This window comes from Taudactylus pleione, unplaced genomic scaffold, assembly GCF_031769625.1.
Source record: "Taudactylus pleione unplaced genomic scaffold, aTauple2 ptg000817l, whole genome shotgun sequence".
In the NCBI taxonomy this organism is placed as follows: domain Eukaryota; kingdom Metazoa; phylum Chordata; class Amphibia; order Anura; family Myobatrachidae; genus Taudactylus; species Taudactylus pleione.
In genome coordinates, this window is record NW_028285219.1 from 372430 (window position 1) to 397581 (window position 25152).

A 25152-nucleotide genomic window follows, 5' to 3' on the forward strand; every position below is an offset into this window, starting at 1 on the left:
TGGCAGGCAGCAGCAAATCCTGTGGCTCCATGGCATGTTGGATCAGTGAGTGAGACTAAAGAGTGAGACTGACAGTGCCTATGGTAAATACTTTTTTGTTCAATTGCATTGATAGAAAGCCCCATACGTTAGTTGCCCTGGGGTCCCCACAAACCTTAATCCAGCCATGGCTACAAGCTGCAATTTCTTTTTACTCCAGCCTCCTATTGTCAGGAATCGTCCTTAGCCTTGATGTCCGCGCTGTGCAGCCTTGTTCTGGCAGGAGTCTTGGCCTGGAGGGTCTCAGGCGTCTGCGCTCTTGGCAGACCGCTAATCCCTAATGGCAGCCAGACTAATGTCCACCTGACCGCATTGGCCAATAACCGCGTGACCTAGGGTATAAATATACTTTCCGGACAAGCATTCAGTGCCTGAGCTTTGATGCTACAAGAAGTCCTTGACTCCAGCTCCCTGGCTAGCTGTCTATGATTACCAGTGGTTCCTGCTGTTATTTCAATCCGGCTCCAGCTTGTATACTCCAGTCCCAGTCCAGCTCCAGTTTGTGCTATAGTCCGGTCCCAATCCGTCTCCAGTCTGTGCTATAGTCCGATCTGAACCTAGCTCCTGTTTGTGCTATAGTCTGGTCCCAACCTGGCTCCAGTCTGTGCTATACTCCAGTCCCAACCCGGCTCCAGTCTGTTCTATAGTCCGGTACCAACCCGTCTCCAGTCTGTGCTATAGTCCGTTCCCAATCTAGCTCCAGTTTGTGCTACAGTCTGGTCCTAATCTGGCAATGGTTCCTGCTGCTGTTCCAATCCGGGTCCAACTTGTGCTATACTCCGGTCCCAGTTCGGTTCCAGCTTGTGCTTTACTCCAGTCCTAGTCCAGCGCCAATCTGTGTTACAGTCTGGTCCCAATCCGGTTCCAGCTTCTGCTCCAGTCCGGTCCCAGCCAGGTTCTACTTGATCTCCAGACAGGTCCCAATCTGGCCTCACTTATATTCCAGTCTGGTACCAATCCAGTCCCAGTTGTGTTTCATTCCGGCTCCCATATCCAGTCCGCACTGTCTTGCCAATTCCTATAGATTATTGCAGTCACCATTACAATTTTCTACGAACACTAATCAGCTACACCACCTATGAGACCGTGTTACATTTGTCCTTTCCTGCTTCAGACCTCTCAAGTTACTAGAGAGCGAGTATCTCAGTCTCTCCCGGATAATCCTGAATCCCCAGTACTGACACCTAAAACTGTCAAATGTCTAATTCTATTCAATGTTTTTCCATATGCCTTCTCTGCATGCATATATATGCTGTTTGCTAGTTTAGGGCATGTGCCTGCATATTGTCACATTACTACCTACCCCTATACACACACAATACTAAATGCCTTTCTATAAATATGCAGACTGGAATGCATTTGAAATGTGTTATGTTATGTTTTGTTTTACATATCACCCTGTTTTTTTGATTACAGGTGAGATGTTCAAAATGTGGAATGTTCCTATTATTATGTAACCAGACACAGCCTTGAGCAAAAGCAAAGGCGGTGTATTTTTCTCTCCATCCTGTACAGTAAAGGACGTGCCCCTAAGGGGTAAATTTACTAGGAATCGTGTCTGGTCGAGTTTTCTCTCCTCCATCCTGTACAGTGAAGGACGTGCCCCTAAGGGGTAAATTTACTTAGAATCGTATCTGGTCGAGTTTTCTCTCCTCCATCCTGTACAGTGAAGGACATGCCCCTAAGGGGTAAATTTACTAGGAATCGTGTCTGGTCGAGTTTTCTCTCCTCCATTCCTGTACAGTGAAGGACATGCCCCTAAGGGGTAAATTTACTTAGAATCGTGTCTGGTCGAGTTTTGCTGATGCTGATTACTCGATTTGCATCACTGAAACTTGGGTGATTTTAGGCTTCTGAAACATTTACATTTACCAAGAATGGTGTTTAGCTGAGATCATGTTTATCGATGGTGTATATGATCGAGTATTCTCACCTGAGTTTTCAGTGTCTGACCGCAGCCAAACACTCCCGAACAAGCAGGCTGTGAAGGCTGCTTGTTTGTCCTAAAAGTTAAATAAAGGGTTAAATAAAATAAAAAAATACGTAGGACCCCCCCCCCCCCCCCCAAAAAAAAAAAAGCTTAACCAGCCCCGGGCTCCTCAGCCAGTGCAGGTTCCAAATATACGGGGGGAAAATGTGTAGAGTTCCGTATTTTAGGAACCGGTACTGGGCTGCTGGTCCAATCCTGGTTTTAAAAGTAGGAGGGAAAATATTGCGTACGGTACCCCCTATTTGAAAAAAAGCACAGGGCTCAATTTCAGCCTGGGTGTAATGCCACAGCCAGGGAACCCTTTCACCAGGTCACCCCTACCAAAGCATTCTCACCCCAAGCCGGTCAGCAGAAGCCGGGGATCTCAGGGGAGGTGGGACCCCCCCCAATAAAGGTGTCCCCCCTCTTCTGAGAACCCCAGGTTTAAGCTGAAGTCCGGGGCTCTTCCCTGCTCCCCTGGGCGGTGGGTGCAGGGGTAACAGTGGTGACATTAGAATGTAAACTATTGTTTTTTACAGTGGAACCTGCATGCCTGTCATTGGCACATGTGGAACTACAAGTGCCAGCAGGCGGCCAGCACCCGTAGCTCCGCTGTAACAAAAATAGTTAACAAAAGACAGAAAACACACACCGTAGAATTCACACGTTTATTTCACACCTACCACACTCACACATACTTATGCTGCCAGATGTTCTGTACCCTTCTCCATCGGGCCGACATATCATCCACTAAGACTATTGTGTACCCACTATGATGGACCCTGCGCGCTCCTGTGGGGTCGTTCATCGCATAGACAGATTGAGATGCATGCATGCTCGATCTGTCAATTTGATGAACGACCCCATGCTACTAGATGCGACTGGTGAACAACATATCGTGCAGTCATTCACCAAATCGTGCGGTGTCAAACGACCATAAAATATGTCGTCCATCGCATCGTGGGTTGGCTGGGTACACATGGCGCCTAATGTGTACCCAGATTAGGATGTTAATAGGTGTCACCAGTGTGTGATGGAGGTTATTCAGCATGGCAGAAAACTTAACCAGGGATTGGTTTATCGACCTGTGTAAAACAGGTGCAAAATAAGACGGGGCTAACAGTGGGGCTGATTCAGACCCGCAAGCGGGTCGATGTTTGCCCCCTGCGCAGTGATGTCAGTGGTGAGCTTCCTGCTCTATTTAGAGCAGGAAGCTCACTGGGGCTTGCGAGAAGGAGACCCTACCACAAGGGTCTCGTCGCAAGCCCCGATGGTCGCGACCATCACCTGGCCGCTCGCAAAAGCTGTTGGTGGTCACCCACAGCTTAGTGAGCGGCCGGGAGGCCGGCTCAATTAAAAAAAAAAAACCTCCCTGATTCAGAGCGTGAATCAGGGCCTGTATGCAGCAGGTACATGATGCAGTATCTCCAGGTGCAGCCAGGAACATATGGGGTCAATGCTGGTGGTGTAGCACACATATATGCATATATATGTGTGTGTGCTACACCATATATACAGTATGTGTGTGCTACAATCTGGAGTGTATAATACATATAGCAGTGGTGACGCGCACTGGTAGGATTTATGTCTCAGCTGTGGTGTGCAGTCTCTGTTGTAGGGAGACACAGGGGTAAATGTACTAAAAATTGTGTTTGGTCGAGATTGCAATCTTGGGTGTGTTTTGCCATTTTTTCAACTCGCAAATTTACTAAAGACAAACTCGGGGGAGATTTCTCTATTTGCACTGAAAAACTCGGATGAGATTGCAAACACGATTAAATACACCATCGGCCAAACTCGAAAGTACTTTCACTGAAAAATATACAACTCAGGAATGTACCAAGAATCGTTATTACAATCATGGATGTCATTGTAGCAAACTCAGACCTAAATAGAAGTTTCAAATAGACCACCCCCTGAGCTGTGAGTTTGGCAGAAACATACACAGATCAGTGTGATTTGCGTATGTTTTTACCTCTAAACACTGCCTAAAGGGATCATTTAAAAAAAATGAAGTAGGGCCCCCCTATCATCTAATGTGTACCCACCTATAGGATCTGCCAATAGTTTATCCATTTTTTGCCTGGTGTGTGACTTGTCACCAGTCATTAACAGTGAGTTGGGCAGGTTTCCCAAGTCAACCCCTGGAAGATCTTGCTAGCAGCTACAATCCCAAAGAAAGAATACAATTGGAGTGGAGGCACTGCATTTTAGAAGTCGTAATATTTATATAACTGTGAAATTATCCAAGATCCCCCCTCCAGACAAGCGAAGGACATTACCATTCACAAACGCAGATGAGTTTGGAGCGGTAAGTCGGATTCTTGAGCAGTGGCTAGCTATCGTTCCAGGATACCTGCCCGGCACTGACCTCCCTCCCTAGCCCAGCACACAGCAACCTGTGTTTGGATGACGAGGGAGGCTGCTGTCGTTGCTGGGCAGGGTTCCTGGAGTGGTTTCCGGCCGGGAACTAGAGGCAGCATCACTGCAGCACTGGAGATTGGCCTAACTTTGCAGAAGTGAAGCTGATGTCAATGAACTTCGACGGGACAGACCTTTAGCGCAATGTCTGTCTCAGCATCAACTTTGAATTAAATAGTGAAAAAATAGTTTGGAGATATGCTGGGAAAACAAGTCGTATATTTCAAACTATTTTCACTCTTTTTACAAAATAAAGTCCTATATGGTACATGGCCAACCATATACATCTCACTTTGAAATTTCTTAAATGACATATATGGGTTATTTGTTAATTTTACAATTTAGGAAGTTACCGGAATACATAATCATGTGCGTCAATCTCCTTGCCAAGGTGAGATGCTTTGAGAATGCCGCCATTTCCCACCACAGCACAGCTAATGCAGCGGGGTACCTCATCCCACTTCTTTGAGAGGAGCAGCTGTTGATCTGGCAGATGAGGGAGGGCAGAGACCACCTCCTGAACCACTAAAAAATGGAAAGAGTTAATGTCATTTAATAGAAGCATATAAGGTGCAACATACGAAGAAATCATTTATTTTCTGATTTTTTTTCTTAGAGTATTATATTAACAACCTAATTGTAAGGAGGTTTCTGGAACTTATTAGTGATCGTAGTATGACGTTCCTGTTTGTACACTAGTAACTTCAGTGTTATGGTAAGAGCCAGTTATTTATGTTTTATATTCAAACAGCTGACCCATATCATAAGGTTTTTTACTTCTGAAGTTTGCATGTTTATATACTGCATTGCGTAGTCAAAATTTACTCTCTTAAGGTGCGTACACACGGGACGATTTTCTCCCCGAACGAAAATTGTCCTGTGTGTCCCCGGCAGGGGTGGGCTCAGTATTGTTAACACTGAGCACAACACTGAACGAAATCAATAACGATTTTGTTCAGTGCTGGGCTCCCTCCCTCATCCCCGAACATGTTCAACCTGATATTATTGTCAGGTAGGACAGGAGGTTCGGGTGAGGAACGCCAACTACAAACGGGAGTGCGCATTGGTAGTTGCCGTTCATCGTTTGGCCCTGAAACTGAACAATTTTTTTGAACGACTGAACGATAACTATGTCGTTATTGTTCAGTTGTCCAAAAAAATCGACTCGTGTGTATGCACCTTTGCTCCAAAGAATTTTGCAACACACACCACTGTATAGGGGAGTGAAAATGTACAGTCCAATGCAAGTAAGGAGAATATGACCTTAAGTGTTACTGACTGTAGACAGTTATAGTGATGTCAATATTGCCAAATTACCTGTGTAGTTTAATTCCATCCACCCAAATGGTGGAGCAAAGTGTTCCAGTCTTTCCCACTCCTTGTTACTGAAGTGCCGATTATCCATGAATATGGTGATTTGAGGAAGAAACTTGTCTTTCAGCCAAGAAGAGTTGAGGGCCTTGATTTTTACAGATATGGGGCAACTCTAGTGAAAAAGATCAAACTGTAAAATACACTTGCATTCATGTGCACACATTTTATAAATACATAGGAAATAAAAAATAAAAAAACTCTGATCCATGTCCAAGTTGTCCATCAATACCTCCAATCAACCTGGCAGAAGTATGTAGATGACAACATAGTACACATAGGGGCGAATTCAATTGTTTTTTGCGCGCCCATGAGTAATGGGTGCCCAACGGAGCTATTCAATAGATTAAACAATGGACGCGAGTGCTGTGTGTGCCCATAACTTTTCGGGTTTGTCGCAGCCAAATGTAGTGGGTTTAGAGGCATAAAGGTTTAAACCCATCTAAAGTCCTCATATAGCACTCGCCCAAAAGACTGACTTTTCCTGGGTTTCTGCTCGCCAACTCCGGAGGGTGCAAGCAGAAATCTGGGCACCCCCGCCACTCGCGCCTGAGCGAAGCAACAAGTGAATCCCCGCCATAGACAGCATCACATTTTTGTGATACTTTCAAAGCTGTTCTAAGGAGCCATATTATCTCTTATACACATAATACAAAATAAGGAATTTACTAGAAAGTTATCAAAGCCTAATCCTACACTCACTGTAATCTACCAGCAGTACAAACTACAGAATAATGGAATAAAAAAAGTTAATTATTTGCAAAGAAATCAAGTCTATGACACCCTGCTTACACAAATCCACAGAACAACAAATTCCATAGATGGTGTTACAAGTCATGGAAACTTTTAGCAAATATTGTAAAAGGATCTCAGAATAAAACTTGGGTCTCTATTATAAGCCAAAATAAAACCGTGACACTATCTGCAATATTAAACTTTATGCATTGTTATGAATCGCTTTATATACAGTGTATAATAAGAAGGGTATAACATTTCTACATTGCAGAAATAAAAAATGAAACATCGCCACAATGTATCATAACCCACATCCAGAGACAGATGCACTGACAAGTAATCAGGCTACAGCAATCAACTCAAAAAGGAGGAGATTAGCTGCCAAATCTTAAATAATACAATACAGTTCGACAATACAGTACATCATTTGATTTGAAGCCGACTGGATTACAAACAAAAGCATATACACCATGAGCGTAAATTCATACTAGGAGCCCGGAAGCGAGAAAATCCACTCACATTCACTACCAACACCCCAGCTCCAGCAGCACTCACAGACACTCTCCCTAAACCACATGCACTACTAAACCCAAGCAGCAACCAGACACACACCCCTCCCCCCTGCATTCACTGCCAACACCCCAGTAGCACCCAGACAGACACCACTCCCCCGCATTGACTGCCAACACCCGACCAGCACCCAGACACACACCCTCCCCCCTGCATTCACTTCCAACACTCCAGGAGCACCCAGAATCATATTTCTCACCACCCTGCATTCACTGCCAACACCCAGGCAGCAGCACCCAGACACACACCCTCCCCCAATTAACTATAAATACCCCAGTACACACACAACCTGTTGCTGATCAGGGTCTTCCACTCTTGCAATTTGCTCCTCCCACAGGAACAGCAGAGGAAGCAAGTCCCATGTGTGTGATGGTGACGAACCAACAAATGGGGGAGGGGCCATACACTACAGCCTCTGCCCTGCCCCTTTTATGTACATTGATGTGGTTTCCTTGCTGGAGGTCTGTCCCTATAGACAGAACTCCTGGGCGGATGCCATGGGAGAGGGAGGACCACAACATATGCCACCTGGGCTCCCTCCTTATTTCTGCTCTGGGGTGCATAAAGCAGAACATGGAGCAATGGAAGAGATCAGTATGCCTACTTCAGGGCTGGTGCCTGGAGGCAACCTCTTTTAATTGTCTGCTGTATTTCCACCCTTGATATATACTGACATGATGTAAACCTCTCAGCAGCTCCTCTAATCTTTTATCCCTCAATGTCATTATACACACACCTCAATAAACAAAGCATTATAAACATGTAGTGCTTGCACTACAAACTTTTTCATCCTGTACCTGGGAAATCTAGAGTTTAAGGCACAACTGAAACTCACTAAAATTAAGGGACATCATCAGGCCGCCGAGAGGGGGGGGGAGCAGGTACTAGTTACCTGGGCTTGATGGAGGGGCCCGGGTCCAACGCCGCTCTACTCCCCCCTCCCTCTTACCTGTCAGCAGCCCAGCACATGCTGCTGTGTGGTGGGCTGCAGTGGGAGACTGATCGCTGCTGCTGAGCAGCAGTCTCCTCTGCCTGTGGGGGTAGCGATCACACTGATCACGCCCCCGCCTGGATTTGTGTTGGGCTGAGGGGCTCACAGTGCCCCCCTCCCCAGCACGGAACCTTATACAGGTGCCACAAAATGCCTCACAAATTGACAAAATAACCAGACATTTTAACTACTGTACGTTTGAGCATAGAAAGAGCACCCCCTCACCATCACCATGTCTCCTGACCTTGTACCAAAATATAGTTTTGCTACCAATTTGTGAATATTATTTATTAAAATAAAACTATACACATAGGAGTTTGTGGAGGTGTCTGATGACATAAAATGCATATGAAGAAGTTTGATGGCACATAAGGGGCGTTTGGAGGAAACTGATGGCATATAAGGGGCATATGGATTAGTCTGATGGCATCTTGAGAGGACTGATTGCATATAGGAGGCATGTGGAGGAGTCTGGTGGCATATAAGGGGCATGCAAATTAGTCTGATGGTATATAAGGGGCACCTGGAGTGGACTGATGACACATAAAGGACCTTGTGGACTGGAAAGATGTTACCTAAGGGGTATCTGGAGGGGACTGATGTCCCATAAGAGTCATGTGGCAGGGTGATGGCAAAATAAGGGGCATGTGGCAGGGTCTGAATGTCACATAAGGGTCACCTGGAAGGGTCTGATGGCATGGAAGGGACTTATGGCATAACAGGGGCACATGGGGTCTGGGGAGGTCTGAGCATTTTAAGGGCATGTAGAAAGGTCAATTTTCTCTGGCACCCTTACTGTCTCAGAACTTTTTTGCGACACCCTTAAGCCTTGGGATAGATTCAATTAACTATGAGGTTCTGTTGGAACCTCTCATGCTAATGTAACACTAGCAAAATCAAGTGAGGGTCTCTTACAATAATAACCTATTATGTGAGCATTATTTCTTACCAGTTATTTATATAGTGCACACATATTACACAGTGCTTTATAGAGAATATTTGTCAATTCACATCTGTCCCTGCTCCAGTGGAGCTTACAATCTATATTTCCTACCTCATGTACACAGACATACATACACACTAGGGGTAATTTTTGTTGGGAACCAATTAACCTACCAGTATATTTTTGGAGTGTGTAAGGAAACCCATGCAAGCACAGGAAGAATATACAAACTCCACACAATTAGGGCCACAGTGAGAATTGAACCCACAACCTCAGTGCTGTGAGGCAGTAATACTAACCATTACACCGTTTGTGCTTCCTAAGCATAAGATATACACATACATATACACACACATATAAGCAGGGTCACACATTGAAACATACACACATACAGGCAGGGTCAAACATACATACATGGGTCAACATACATACATACATACAAACATACATACAGGCAAGGTCAAACATACTTATTGACATACATACATATATACAGACAGGGTCACACATAAACAGAAACATAAACAAATACAGGTATGGACATACATACATACATACATACAGAGAGGGTCACAAATAAATACATACACATATACATTCAGAGTCACACACATACAGGCAGGGTCACACATACATATACACACATACAGGCAGGGTAACACATACATACATACATACTGTATATATATATTATATACACACATACAGGGAGGGTCACACATACATACATGCATATACACACATACAGGTAGGGTCACACATACATACATGCAAATACACACATACAGGGAGGGTCACACATACATACATGCATATACACACATACAGGTAGGGTCACACATACATACATGCAAATACACACATACAGGGAGGGTCACACATACATACATGCATATACACACATACAGGTAGGGTCACACATACATACATACACACATACAGGCAGGGTCACACATACATACAGTACATACATATATACACACATACAGGCAGGGTCACACACACATACATACATACATATATACACACATACAGGCAGGGTCACACATACATAGATACATCAATTATATACACACATACATACAGGGAGGGATACACATAGATACATACACATACAGGAAGGGAGGGTCACATATGGACACAACCATACAGACTTACTGGAGTACCTCTTTCACCTCGATGTGGACCTGGCTGCTCCTTGCTCCATGTTATAGGATAGATTCCCTTCAGTAAATGTACCCCTGATGTGGACATGCTGCTTTAGTCCCGCCCTCTGCTGGGGCCAGAGGAGCATGTGCTGAGCTCTACCAATCAGGGCTCCTCACAAGATCCTCTGACCCTGGAGAAGGGTAGGACATCGGAAGCCCGGCATTGAATGGTTACCGGGCTTAAAACATCAAATCATGCGATGTGATGAAAACTAGCCATCGCATCACAACAATTCGATAATTACTTTCATGCGTGAAAGGGCGGCTTCCCATGTCCACATCACTGTGGGGCATGCCCAGCACTCTTTGTGGGGTGCATGGCATCTATTTTTCCACTGCACAACTAGCCATTGCATCGTAACAATTCAATAGTATATGGTTATACTTTCTCGCGGAAAGGGGATGAAGCCTGTGTGAAAGGGGATGGAGCCTCACGGCTCCCCCTGTAACATCACTGGGCAGAGGCATATGTATAATGGTTGCAGGGTGTGCGGGGCCCCACACCGCACACCCTGCACCCATAGTTTTACTTACCTTTCTGGAGTCCCACGTCGGCCCGGGGTCCGGCGCTGTAAAAATGACTGGAAAATGACCACCGCGACCATTTTCCTGTCGTTTGCGCATGCGCAGTACAGGGAAGATGGCTGCTGCGGCCATTTTCCCGGTGACCTGCGCATACTTTATAGACTCTGGGTGCACTCTAGTGCCCAGAGTCTATAACTCCTGCGCTGGCCACACACAGCTCAGTGCGCTGCCGGCCACCAGATAGAGAGGAGGGGGCCCATGTCGGAGTCTGCACACAGGCCCCCTCCTCTCTAGAAACGCCCCTGTCACTGGGGGTGTGCCCAGCACTCTCCGAGATGCTGGGCTGCCCCCAGCCTCCCCCAACATTGTGAATAGATGCCGCATCTATTCTCCCTCAGTGTGTTCTCCCTCTCCCACAGCCAGACATCGGATGGGCATCGGAAAGCTGCATCCGATGGCTGGCAACCATCAAATTCCCGGTATTTGATGAAAAAAGTATTTCCATCGAATCAGATATATCGACTGTTGCTAAACATTGGCTTCCGGTTCCATCCCTACCCTGGAGTCTCACTAGAGCAGCAGAAAAGCAGGACTGAAGCTGCTGCTGTTGCACAATTGGGAGAACTGCATAGCCATACAGACTGGCTAGGGAGAACTCATTGTTCTCTCTACAGCCTGTTCTGTTTTCTGGCTAATCCAGCCCTGCGCGGCACACCTGTAAGTGCGTTGCGGTACCCCAGGGTGCCGCGGCACACAGTTTGGGAAACACTGCTATAACCCATTTAGGGTACAGCTAAATAGTAGGCTCAATGTATTATTATCTTATATATATTTTCATATAAAATCAAGTGGACTTGTGCTTTTCTCATTGTTTGCCTAAGTGATTATGATTTATTATTAGTACCAGACACCTTCAACTATGACTAGAGGCTGCTTTTCCAGCTGACCAGCTAGCTCTGAGTGTGTAAAAGAGCTAAACATAAGCTTGGCATTCTCAGAGGGGGAATAAGACCGAGCAATAGAATGTGACGCGTGGGCTAAGGACGGACGGATTTACCTCGATCAGTCCGGCGTCCTTCAGCATTCCGGCGTCAGGATTAAGATAGGAGTCGGTATTTGGACGCCTATCTTCAGTCCCTTGTCGAGCTTCTGCTGTCGGGATATAGACCGGCGGCATTTAGCGCGCCGGTCTATAAACTACATTCCCTCTACAAACTGTCAGTAGTTAAATTAAGGAGTTGAGGCCTGGATCATACTTGTGGGTGAAAAGTATGTTCCCAGCACCTTCATTAGTCACCTGCTTGGCTAATTCTGATCTGAGAGCCCTACTGCTTAGGTGTCCTTGTCATCAGTCTGGTACAACTGCAATGGTGAAAGAAACAATAAAGAAAGTGGATATCTGTGCAATAAATTCATGCAGCAGGTAAGTGAATGACTATAGGTATCCCAAAACCTACTAATATATCTGATTGTGAAAAAAAAAGGGTAGAAATCACATGACCTGCGCTTGACTGACAATCAACCTGGATATGTTTCTCAGGTGGTATCTCATCACTGGACAATGATCTGTATATCGTATATATCTCTAGGAGAGTATCCTCTCAGAGATCATAGCATAACCCAGAAGAGATGAAATAAGTGCATATAGTGAAGCACGTTTTTAATATACATAAATGACAATGAAAACAAAAATTATTACAATGAAGGCAAGATGTATATCCGTCCACATGAGGTGATCTGTATAAAAAAAAGCAGGAATATGCAGCATAGAATCCTATGGAGGTATCCCACATGGACAATAAAGTGCAATTACTGGATAGTCCAATAAATAAAGCGTGCAGTAATGTCTCAGTGGAAGCCCCGGGTTCTCCGCTGGGCACTGCTCACTTCATCGTTCGGTTCAGCTCTGCATAGCATAAGTCCAAGGAGATAATCCATAAAACAACAACACGTTTCGATCCCATATACTGGGGTCTTTTTCAAGGTGAATTTTCCATAGGAATATATGCTGCATACTCCTGCTTTTTTTATACAGATCACCTCATGTGGAGGGATATACATCTTGCCTTCATTGTCATAATTTTTGTTTTCATTGTCATTTATGTATATTAAAAACGTGCTTCACTATATGCACTTATTTCATCTCTTCTGGGTTATGCTATGATCTCTGAGAGGATACTCTCCTAGAGATATATACGATATACAGATCATTGTCCAGTGATGAGATACCACCTGAGAAACATATCCAGGTTGATTGTCAGTCAAGCGCAAGTTATGTGATTTCTACCCTTTTTTTTTGGTACAACTGCAGTCTAGAAATTTTGGTAGCTGGTCATGCCAAATTACTAAAGTCAAAAGTTGTGAAGCCCTCTGCAATTCTCTTAGCTACTGTTCTCCAGAATGCAGCAAGAGGTTGCTGTGTTAATCTGAGGAGAGGGTGGAAATATAGAGGGTACATATTTAATAATACATTTTCTGTAATTTGATACATACAGATGTGCCCTGCTATATTGTTGTTGTGTACGCAGCAAATCGCGCCACATATGGCACGAGGCATGTGCCCGCAAGGGGATACGCTCATTGCGTTCGCATCCACACCGCCATTGGATTGCATGGTGCGATCGCAGTTCAGTGCGTACGCATGTTTGTAGCACGATCGGCAAAGGTGTAGCTGGACACATCTGTGCTTGCCTACTCTCCTGGAAAGTCCTCCTTAATCTCGGGTAGATATCTTGGACTGGGAAGACCATGCAAATTTCCATAATCCTGTAGCTGCTGACCATTGACAGCCCACTTACCGAGTGAAGTGGATGGTCCAGACGGCTTGATAACACGCTTCGGCCGGGATGTACTAAGGTTGCGGTGACCATTCCGCCAGTCACCGCAACCTTACTAATCGCATATGTACTAACATGCAATTAGTATCGCAAAGGGCAGCTCTTGCGATAAGAGCTGTCTATTGCGAAGCAGCTGACGCCGGGTGACGGGGTCTCCGTGGGACACCGCCCCCTCCGAGCCCCGGGAGCTTCCTGCTGGTCACATATGCAGGAAGCCCCGGGCTCCTTCTCCTCCTCCCTGCACCCGGAAGAAGACTAGGAGGAGGCGGATGACCCAGGAGGAGCGCGGGCCGGCGACCATGGACAGCAGGTGAGTGGGGTCCAGCGCTGGGAGACAGCGGGGCGGCGGCAAACCATCAGGAGCAGGGTGTGGTAAGAAGCCCATAGGCTTCTATAGGGTAACGCCAGGTTTCTCTGGCGTTACCCTCTGCACCGATAAAAGTGCGGACGGTCCTTAGTACATATGGAAATGCGGTAAAACCCCCGAAAACGGGGTTTTTACCGCATTTTTCCTTTAGTACATCCCGGCCTTCCTGTTTAATCACATAATCGTGGCCCTGCTTTCCCATGCAAGGATTTACAGTTTTGTATGGCGGAGACAGGGCCATGGTGATGCAATTGTAGCACCACGCCCCCGTACCATTCGTCTGGCTGTCCCCTCTCCTGGACCCTCCTGGAGTTCCCTATTGAGAAGTTGGAAAATCTGATCTAATACAAAGCAAAAAAATACACAACTATTAAACCAGCACTTACAGTCTGTGAGGAGGAAGTCACCAGGGTATAAACGTCTTCAATTTCCCATTTTGGTTCTGAAGTAAAATTTCTTGCCATAAGAGGTTTCCATGCAGTTTGCCTGATGAGAGACGTTGACTGAACATTCCTCCTAGTTCTACTGGTCAATCTGACTTTTACAGATGTTTTACTGATGGGTTTTGGGAGATAATGAAATGTTAGTTTGGCTGTTTGGACTGAGTGATTTTCTTTGTCACTTTTTATAGATGACTGTTTGTCTTCAGTTTGTTCATTTAATTCATTCTTCTGAAATAGTGATTGAGGAATGTCTGTTACGCTTGGTGTCGTGGCTGTGTAATCACCTTTATGTTTTCCTGCACTGAAAAGACAAAACAGTTGGTTATGGTAATATTGCTTGCGGTGTAAAACACAATATTTTGTGGAAGCTATGTATTGAGAGATTTGTGTGTGAACACACCTATACACATCATAACTCAAGTTTTGTATCTGTTTGTTCCCACACAACCAGACATACCTCAAATCAAGTCCTGCTGGAAATAATCATAATCTATATGAAAAAAAAATGTAACCTATACAATTGAGAATAAAAATCAAATATAAATTATAAATGAATACAAACCAGTATAACAAAATATCAGTTACAAAGTTTAAGAAGCTGACCCTGTTCACATGCGCAGTGTCAAACCGTGGGAGGAGCCTTTAGAAACCACGAAACCTGTTGTGCATGAAATAAGAAGTGGTCCTGAAATACTAACATGGTAACCATGCATGCTGTAGGGGGCAGAAAGCAATTTGTGGATTTACTTTAGCAACTATACACTGTGAAATTCTCGAAATTCTCACACATTATAGTATCAAGGATCATAAAAGCACAAAAAAGCAGCCCAAACGGTGCATTTAATCCTCATTGATGCAGCTGTTGTTTTTATCAGTATTGTTGAAATGGGGACTATACCTTTTTTCATAAAATAATAATTTATTTGTTCATATGACACCATAATATATATCATATATGTCATTACAGGGAACAGAAAGTTATATCATCATGTAGGGCTGTGCCAATATGGGCTAAAATTGACAGCATCATTCTCAAAGACAGATATAGGGCCTGATCCAAATCAGGCTTGCCGACAATCTGGCTGCCTCTTCCGGGAGGAGGCAGCCAGCTCGGCACAACAAGGGGGGGCGTGACGTGGTTTTGGAGGTGCGGGCACGGCCCCGCCTCTGCTACACAATGTCGCGATTACCGGCACTGTGTAGCCGGAGACAGGGCCATGATTACGCGATTCAGCACGAATCGCGTCATGAGTTCCCCGTGGACCGGCCACCTATGCAAGGTGGGAGTGGACGTTGGTGGGGGGTGCAGGGGGTGTGCAAGCGGGAGACTTGCCCACTGTTCTGGGAAGCTGGGAGCGACACCCGATTTTTGGGAGGCTCCCGACCTTTTCGAGAGAGTAGGCAAGTATGCGCAAATGCCATCGCAGTTGCGATCTCTCACGAATCTGAATTTAGAAAATATGCTAATGACTCACTCGCCATCCACTGCTTAGAGATACCCATTGAAAGCATCTCACATCCGCCACTCATATACAAAACCGTCGGAAACATTGAACGCAAATCAGGCCGCCATCAGCCTTCTGAGTAAGTCTAAGCTGTTGCAGACACAGCAAGAAGCAAGAATTCAGAGGCTAATTTATAAATGCCCAGAAAACAGTGTTCAAACAGTCCGACACGCCTGCGTTTTTTAAACCATCCTTGTTACCTCCTCCAAATGCTGACTACCTGTCATCACTTTGCTCTGTGTGAGCAGATTCGCAATTCAATCGCTGCGCGTGGGCAGTGCGGCTTATACACAATGGCAAACAATTGCTCAATCTGCGTAAATCTCAGCATTCCGTCCATCTCTGAATCAGGCCCTTAGAACAAATTTATTTCAGGGCATTAAGGGAATGAATAACAAACCTTTTTAGCACAGCTTTTTGTCATAATGTGTTTCAAGAATTTAATTTGTTCATTTTGAGGGATTCAGTATGATTTACCGTGGCATGGCCGGCGGTTCAAATCCCGACAGCGGCATCCCGGCAGCAGTGAAAAATCCAGATCGTGGAGAGGTAAGTATTGACTAACCTATTCTCCTCCCTAACCCTCCCTTAGGGGTGCCTAACCCTAACCTCCCCTCCAAGTGCCTAACCCTAATCCCCCCTGTAAGTGCCTATCCCCCGGGGGATGTCTAACCCTAAACTCCCCCCGGGGGTGCCTAACCCTAACCCTCTTTTCCCCTTGCCTAACCCTAAACTCCAGGGGGGGTGCCTAACCCTAAATCCCCCCCCTGGGAACCCTAAACCTAACCCGCTCCCCCTGTGGCTGTCCGCGCTTGGCTTCCAGCTTACCTTAGATTGGCAAGCCGGGTGCCGGGCTCCCGGTGTAGGTAAAATTATGGGTGTTGGGATTTCAACGCCTGTCATTTAGCCCTTGCTGGGATTAGACAGTTGGGAAGCCGACGGTCAGGATTCTTGGCCTAATTCAGACCAGCTCGCGAGCGCTGAGCGCTCTCAAGCTGGTCGATGTTGGGCCAGTGCGCATGCGCGAGACCCGGATAGCGACAGACAAGCCGTCGCTCCGGGTCTCGCTACAAAGGGGGCGTGCTGTCGATGGTGAGTGACAGCACGCCCCCTTTGATGGGCGTGCCTGGGGTGTAGCTGCCCAGACGGAGGCGTTGTGATGTCAGTGGGAGTGCTCTCGGCTCTGATAGAGCTGAAAGCACTCCAGGGCTTGCGGGAAGCGAGACCCTACCACAAGGGTCTCATCGCAAACCCGATGGTCGCGATGGTCTTGACCATTGCGACCATCTTTTTGGCCGCTCGCTATAGCTGTGGGTGGTCACCCACAGCTATGCAAGTGGCCAGGAGGCCGCTCTAAAATTCAGAAGGACGGCCCTGATTCAGAGCGAGCGCTCTGTCAGAGCATCCGGCTCTGAATCTGGGCCTAATTCAGACCCGCTCGCGAGCGCAGGACGCTCGCAAGCAGGTCAATGGTGCCCGAATGTGCATGCGCACGACGGAGGGAACTCCGTCGTGCGCATGCGCGAGACCCGGCGAGCGACGAAGAAGCCGTCGCTCGGGGTCTCGCACCAAAGGGGGCGTGCTGTCGATGGTGAATGACAGCATGCCTCCTTTGGTCTGATAGAGCCAAAATCACTCCTGGGCTTGCGGCAGCGAGACCCTACCGCAGGGTCTCGTCGCAAGCCCGATGGTCGCGATGGTCTTGACCATCGCGACCATCATCATGGACGCTCGCTATAGCTGTGGGTGGTAACCCACAGCTATGCGAGCGTCCAAGAGGCCGCTCCATTTTTAGGTAGGAGGGCCCTGATTCAGAGCGAGCGCTCTGGTCAGAGCGTCCGGCTCTGAATCAGGCCCTCTGTCCATCGGTTTCCCAACTGCTTCCCATTTTGAGAGGGTGTTTTTTGTGAAATCAAATGTGGACAAAAATAATTTCAGTTGTGAATATTTTGATTTGAGGCGACCTCTTATGCAAAAACCTTTGTACAATGGAACTTGGTATAATTACTCATGCCTTGAGTGCTCCCTTTACATTTTTTGCATCTTAACATTGGTCACAAAACATCTTAAATGTGGATGGGATGTGATAAATTTGCTCAAATTCACAATGCGATATTTGAATACATTGCAATGATGTATCAACTATCGCATGCAGGGAAAGAGCTTGCTAGAAAGCTTTGCCCCTGCGAATCCTCTCCAAGCACTTCTCAGGGATTCTTTTCAAAAATATTTCCTGAAAGTGTGTTTGTGCATGTACCACTGGCTACCCCTCGGGATCTCCCTCCCGGCTCCCATTAGAAAACAAATCAATTAAAACTTACCTGCAGCCAAGTACCGGTGATCGGTGAGGCTGAGATGCTGTGAAAGTCCCAGAAGGCATCTCAGCTGAGGTTGCACAGTTCAGCTGACCGAGTAACACAGAAGGTGACACCAATCACCGGTCCCTGGGTGCAGATAAGTTTTATTTAATTTAGTTTCTATTTTAACTATTTATTTTCAGTTTGATCAGTCTGTATCATACATTTCTTTTATTAAATCTAAAACAGGTCGCATTTGCCATTACAAGTGATGGAATAGAATGCAAATTTAAGGGCTTGGCAACAATACGTTTAAGTGATTCTAAAATAATAATAAAATAAAAAAGATTGATAAATAGGCCCCTTAGTCCTAAACATTGGTTCTGGAACAGATGTTAACAGATGTTTCTATTTTTTGAAGAAAGCTGGCTACCTAAATATATAATACACCAATAATTTTCTGAAAGCACCCATGTAATGTTTATCTTGATGGAGTTTGACAGAATAAATAAATATAAAATAGAATATATAATATCTCCCAACAATACTGATTTTAGCAGGACAATCCCGCTTTTCGGGCACTGACCCACCCGTGGTAGCAGTGAACCGATGAAGAGGTTGGGGGACACTGTGTCACCACTAATTTTCATAGCACAATAGCTGCTGGAGTGCTGGGTTCAACACCAGCATAACGGAAAAGGCTGCCATGACACAATTATGCCCCTGAAACGTCACATCAGGGGGCATTACCTCACGGGTTGCAAGAGCATGCCCCCTCTTTATGCATACGCTCCACTGGCGGCTTCACAAATCTAAGCACCGGCGTACAAAGATGCGGTTCGGATGCAGATCAGTCGATTATTGGACTTTCCAGTAACGCAGAATGACCTTGATATCTGAGACACCGGAGCCATTTTTTCTGCATATGTGATTGCAGTCGCAAGCAGAAACATGCCTTGAAAACGATTGCAGCATGCCTGCGTTTTTGTCCCCAAACCCCCCTCCCCGTTGTCGCCCATAAATGGTCCCTACCTATCAATCACTTTGCGAAAAAATCCTCGCTGCGACTGACATCGGTAATGAAACTTGATGCATGCACAGTATGACTCTGACGTATGCACAGACCACCATTGATTGCTCAACTGCTTAAACATTGGCATTGCGTCCATCTCTTTCAGTCTCTTAAGTTGTAAATACGAGATATTGAGACAGCCAGCTGGCAGCCCAAAGCACCACACAGTGGGCCTGATTCAGCAAGGATCGCAACTGCGATTACGCGTGCAATCGGCCAATTGTTGCATTCTGCGCATGCAAATGCATCGCAGTGCGTGTGCGTGAACCAGTCACTGCGACCAGAACTACGATTGTAGTGTCCACACAGACCCATCACAGAGTGATTGACAGGAAGTATCATACGGGGGAGGTGATGGGGGGAGGTCGGCTGAACACAGGCGTGCCAGTGCGTTTGAACGCCGTTGCAGGGGCGTGCATAAATACACAGCTCGAGTACTCAGTGCGTTGAATGAGGTTAGCAATTCCTGAGTAAGGTCAGAGCTTGCGCAAGTGTGCGTGAGGCTGCGATGGTTTTGTAGCCTTGCTAAGTATTACGGATGTGTGTAAGGTAAGGTGGGCATACAGATTGTGCTGCGATGCCATAGCGATCACAGTGAGACTCCGTGCGTAATTGCTATTGCATTTGCAGTTGCAACCCGTACTGAATCAGGCCCAGTGAGTGCAGCTGCTAGCAAGCCAGTGCAGCCACAGTGTCATAAAATAAAATTTGGAAAACATCAAGGGAAAAAACTGGCGATGGTGAGGAAACATTGAATCCTCACCATCGCAAAGTTAAGCATCGAACATCAGAACCATCTAACCAATGGTTTCGATTAAACAGCAAATGAGTCCCATCCCTAAGTCCACTGTATCAGATACAGAGCTCACAAGGTCGCCATCTGCTGGATAAATGGAGGAAGTCTTTTTCTTTTCTTGGATTATGAGGAATAAATCACTGGTTCCTGTAAATTTGTAAACTGCAAATTGTAATAAGTATTTTTTGGACTAGTACTTTGATTTTTGAATGTTCCAGTATAGCTTGAATAACTGATTAAGGTTTTCTTCAGTTTTCTTATCCTATGAATCACCACTAGTGTGCATGATGCGAAGGGGTAAATTTTCTAAGATTCGAGATGGTCCCGATTTTCAATGAGATTAATCTCACTGGAACTCGTCAAAACTCGGGTGATTTCATAACTTTTTATCTCTCAAATTTATCAACAGACGATTTGAGGCAAATCGAGTTGGCCAATGGTGAAGCAGAACGAGATATCTCTCCCGAGTATCTTGTTTTGCAGGAGATTACTCACCCGAGATTGCAGTGTTTTCTCTCTGCAAATCCTTCCCGAGCTAGCAGCCTGCACATATCAGTGAGATATGTTCAGGCTGCTTGTGTGTCAGTCCTGTAAAAAATGGGTTAAATTCATTAAAAAAAAAATTATTTGGGGTCCCCCCCAAATCCATAACCAGCCCCGGACTTGTCAGCCTGTCCTGGTGCCTAAAATTACGGGGAACAAAATGAGTAGGGTTCCACCGTAATTTAGGTACCAGCACCAGGCTGCAGGGCCAGTGCTGGTTTTAAATATAGGGGGGAAAAATTGCATGGGGTCCCCCTATTTTGAAAACCAGCACCGGACCAAACCAACCAGGGTGTAATGCCACAGCCAAGAGACCCTATTACCGGGTCTCCAGGGCCAAAGCATTCTCACCCCAAGCCAGGGATCTCAGGGGAGGTGGGGACCCCCGAAAAAAGGGGTCCCCCCTCTCCCAAAACCCCAGGTTTGGTCTGAAGCCAAGGGCTCTTCCCCACACCCCTGGGTATGGGCGTAATAATGTGTAAAGTCAAAGTAAACTATTGTATTTTACAGTGGAACTACAGGTGCCAGCATGCCTATCCTTTGGCACTTGTGGAACTACAAGTGCCAGCAGGCGTCGGCACCCGTATCTCCACTGTAAAATAAATAGTTAAATAAAGACATAACACACACACCTTAGATAGTACAAGTTTATTACACACATACATCAAACACACATACTTACCTGCTGCCAGATGTTCACGTCCACTTGTCCAAGTAGAATCCCATTTGGAGGACCTGATAAAAAAGATCCTATACTCACCTTCATCCTCGCGCTGGTCTCCGTAGCATCCAGGGGGGTCTTTGCAAAAAAAAACTTACGTTAGCGGTGTATGTGTGTGACTACATTCCCCGCTAACCGGCTCCCGACTGAACAGTGAGAACAGTCAGGAGCCGCCAGCCAATCAGTGGCCGCTAACTGTATGCTACGGAGACCAGCGCGAGAATGGAGGTGAGTATAGGATCTTTTTTGCAGGGCCATGCACACAGATTTTTACTTGGGACAAGTGGACCGACCGGCTGGTACAAGTAAGTATGTGTGATTGATGTATGTGTGTAATAAAGCTGTACTATCTAAGGTGTGTATGTTGTGTCTTTATTTAACTATTTATTTTACAGTGGGAGTACGGTTGGCCCGCTGCCTGCTGGCACTTGTAGTTCCACAAGTGTCAAAGGGCAGGCATGCTGGCACCTGTAGTTCCACTGTAAAATACAATAGTTTACTTCAATTTAACACTTTATTACCCCCATACCCACAGCCCAGGGGTGTAGGGAAGAGCCCCGGGCTTCAGACCAAGCATGTGGTTTCATGAGAAGGTGGAGCCCTTTTTTAGGACGTCCCCATCTCCCCTGAGATCCCCGGCTTGGCCTGAGCGACCTAAGGCATAGGGTACGTCATTTAAAAAAAAAAAAATTAACCCTAATTTAACTATTTACAGGCAGAAACATACACAAATCACACTGATCTGTGTATGTTTCTGGCAAATTCGCAGCTCTGGAGGTGAATGTTGAAAACTTCAATTTGGCAGAGGGTTTGTTGTCATCTCATCCGAGGTTGTCATCCCGAATCTTGGTGAATTTGAGAGATGTATATTTTAGGTGAAATGTACTTCCGATTTGTCTGATGGTGAGTTGATTCGAGTTAGCTATCTTCCCTGAGTTTTACAAGTGAGAAGAGAGAAATCTCTGTCTATCTCACCCGACTTTACCTTTAGTAAATTTGCGAGAAGAAAATCAACCCCTAAATCAACCGAGATTGACATCTCGACCAATCTTGATTGTTAGTAAATTTACCCCTAAGCCTAAAATTGTTTTGAGAGTGTGGCCGGGATGTACTAAACCTTACCACAGCTTCCAGCGTCCCTTGGCCGCTGCGGTCACATGATCGCATATGTGTTATTAAAGTTTGATTGAAGAAAAATTATTGAACCACCGCAGTAGGAGTAATAGTTTACAATATTTATTTTTAACCAGAGTTTAGACAGATTTGTCCAGGTAATCTTCATGTTGGGTCTGTGATGTGTTTTCAACAATAAAGTATATTTATATATATTCTACCTGTCCAAATTTTATTTTAATTATCAATAAGGTATTTTCTGTGTAAACAAGCATGTTATTTTAAATATAAACATATATATTTTCATCTTTCTCTCTCTCTCTCTCTTAATATATATAAAAAATAATTAGTGCGCTTAATTCAGAGTTTGGAACAATACCAATGTCCAGGGAATGAGTCCCACAAGTGATTGCACAAACAGTGTCTTGTAACCAATTCCTCACATATAGTGGGATTGTGAAGCAGAGATCCTGTATATGAAATGGATCGGCGTCTTCCCCAATATAAGAACCCCCGAATCCAGCCGGGAACAACACTAGAAAGAAAACATAGAAAGGGGGCACCACATCGTGCTTAAAAGTACAACAATATTTTATTGCAATCTTTAAAAATGACAATGCTCGTACCAGAACAAGCGGTCAGAGCCACCGCTAGCGTAAAGAGCACAATAATAAGCAGAGGCAGTCACCCGGTCTGTAACCTGGACGTCTCCAAGGACTTCTCTGGGAACTGGTTCCTCTGCACAATCCAAAACGCCAAGGCTTGTTCTGGTATGAGCATTGTCATTTTTAAAGATTGCAATAAAATATTGTTATACTTTTAAGCACGATGTGGCGCCCCCTTTATATGTTTTCTTTCTAATATATATATATATATATATATATATATATATACATATACATACATACATATATTCCATAGACAAAAAACCTTACGGTTTCACATGTCCCATTCAGGCTTCTTAGATATGATATGAAAGTTTGCGAAACCTATTGAATTTCTGCAAATCAGACTTAAAAAAGCAATGACATTATGATCATTAAGGCTGACGCCTTAATGAACGTGTTCCTTGCGCAATACAGATATGGTATGCCATCACACCCTGTGGTTGACTGCAGATTCAGCACTCTCACAGAGTGAGATTGCTGTCACTCAGAAAATGGTGGAGCTGCTAATTTACAGAATTGTGTGCTCATTGAAATACACACATGCAGTCTATGCAACTGAGGGCTGAGCAGTTATGTGGCACACACATCCCACTCAGTGCCCACAATATTCCCATTCATTCACCACAACAATCCCACTGGGTTCCAACCAGGGCTGGCCCAAGCCTTATTATTTTGGTAAGCGAAGATAGATTATGGCGCCCCTTGGTGGGCTTTGCGTGTACCAAAGGCATAGCTGTGCCAGATGCCCTTTGTTGTGTTGTTTTGCGCCGTAGAAAGTTATGCAGGACACAGCACACCAGTCATTCTTGTCCACACGTACTGTAGGTTTATTGAGGTGTGGAAAATGCGGAATCGGTTACTTAAAATTCCAAATGCATTTTCCACAATACGGCGTGCCCTGGAAAGCCTGTAATTGTAGGTCCACTTCTCTCTGGTCAGGCCCCTTTGCGCATATGGCTTCATGATATTTTCGTGTAACGCGAAAGCCTTGTCAGCCACAAACACAAAGTTTAGGCCATGCTTGGTCTCCTCCACTGTCGCAAAGTTGAAGGTCTTGGAGGTGAGCCTCTGGTAAATGCTGTCTGTTTGAACGATCCACCATCCGAGGCACGGCCATTCTTGCCAACATCCGCAAAGACAAATTCGTAACTGGCATTCACCACCGCCATGAGAACGATGCTGAAGTACCCCTTATAGTTATAATAGTAGGATCCGCTGTTGGCAGGTGGGGTTATGTGGATATGTTTCCCATCAAGGGCTCACCCGCAGTTAGGGAAATTCGAACGCCGTTCAAAGTCATCAGCAATGGTTCTCTACCCTTCCACAGATGTAGGAAACTAGAAAAAAAAGAAAATATTGGTTACAACATGAACATTAATTTTTTTTTTTTTTTTGTCTACAGACTCCCACCCAAGAACTGGACTTGGCGGAGACTCCGGACTTGAGTCTCACTGGAGAAAGTAAGGGGGATGTCTCTCTTTCCCCATGCACACCACCAACTGCACCTCCCTAGAAAAAAAGGTGACGCTAAGGAAGAAAGCAGCCGACCACGGAGCCTGCAGACGACTTCTTGCAGCAGGTGGAAGAGGTCTTAAGAAGGCCCCCCGACCACCTAGATCACTTTACATCACACATTAATAGCTCGATGCGTCAGATGAGGCCTGAAATGCGGCTCGAAATTCAGCATCTGGTGTATGAGTTGGTCGTCAGGGAGATGAGAAATACTTTATCTCCAGCTAACTACATCGCTGACCCTCATCCCTGCCCAACTGCCCCTACCACTTATGTAATGCCTCCCACCCTGTCACAGCCTACTCCACCACCCACTAACCCATCTACCTCAAGCCAGGCTATTTATAGTGCACTTTTGGAATCTGAGGAGGAGATTCCTGGGGTTTGCAACCTTTAAAAGTTTTATTCTATGTTTTTATACATTTATCAAAAGGTTTTATCTTTTCTAATAGCTACTCTATGGTATATGTTGGTGACAACGCTGATTGGACACGGACACTAAACAC

General features: G+C 45.5%; 1 protein-coding gene across 1 annotated transcript in view; it reads right to left on the reverse strand.

Moving 5' to 3' along the window:
* The window catches only part of ST6GALNAC1 (ST6 N-acetylgalactosaminide alpha-2,6-sialyltransferase 1), a 206240-nt gene that overhangs the window by 61717 nt on the left and 119371 nt on the right, over positions 1–25152 (reverse strand). The window contains exons 2-4 of the mRNA XM_088458219.1: positions 14363–14720; positions 5747–5915; positions 4783–4954 (exon numbers count right to left, since the gene is read on the reverse strand). Of these exons, the coding sequence (XP_088314345.1) occupies positions 4783–4954; positions 5747–5915; positions 14363–14720 (699 nt within the window). The remainder of the gene's footprint in view (positions 1–4782; positions 4955–5746; positions 5916–14362; positions 14721–25152) is intronic.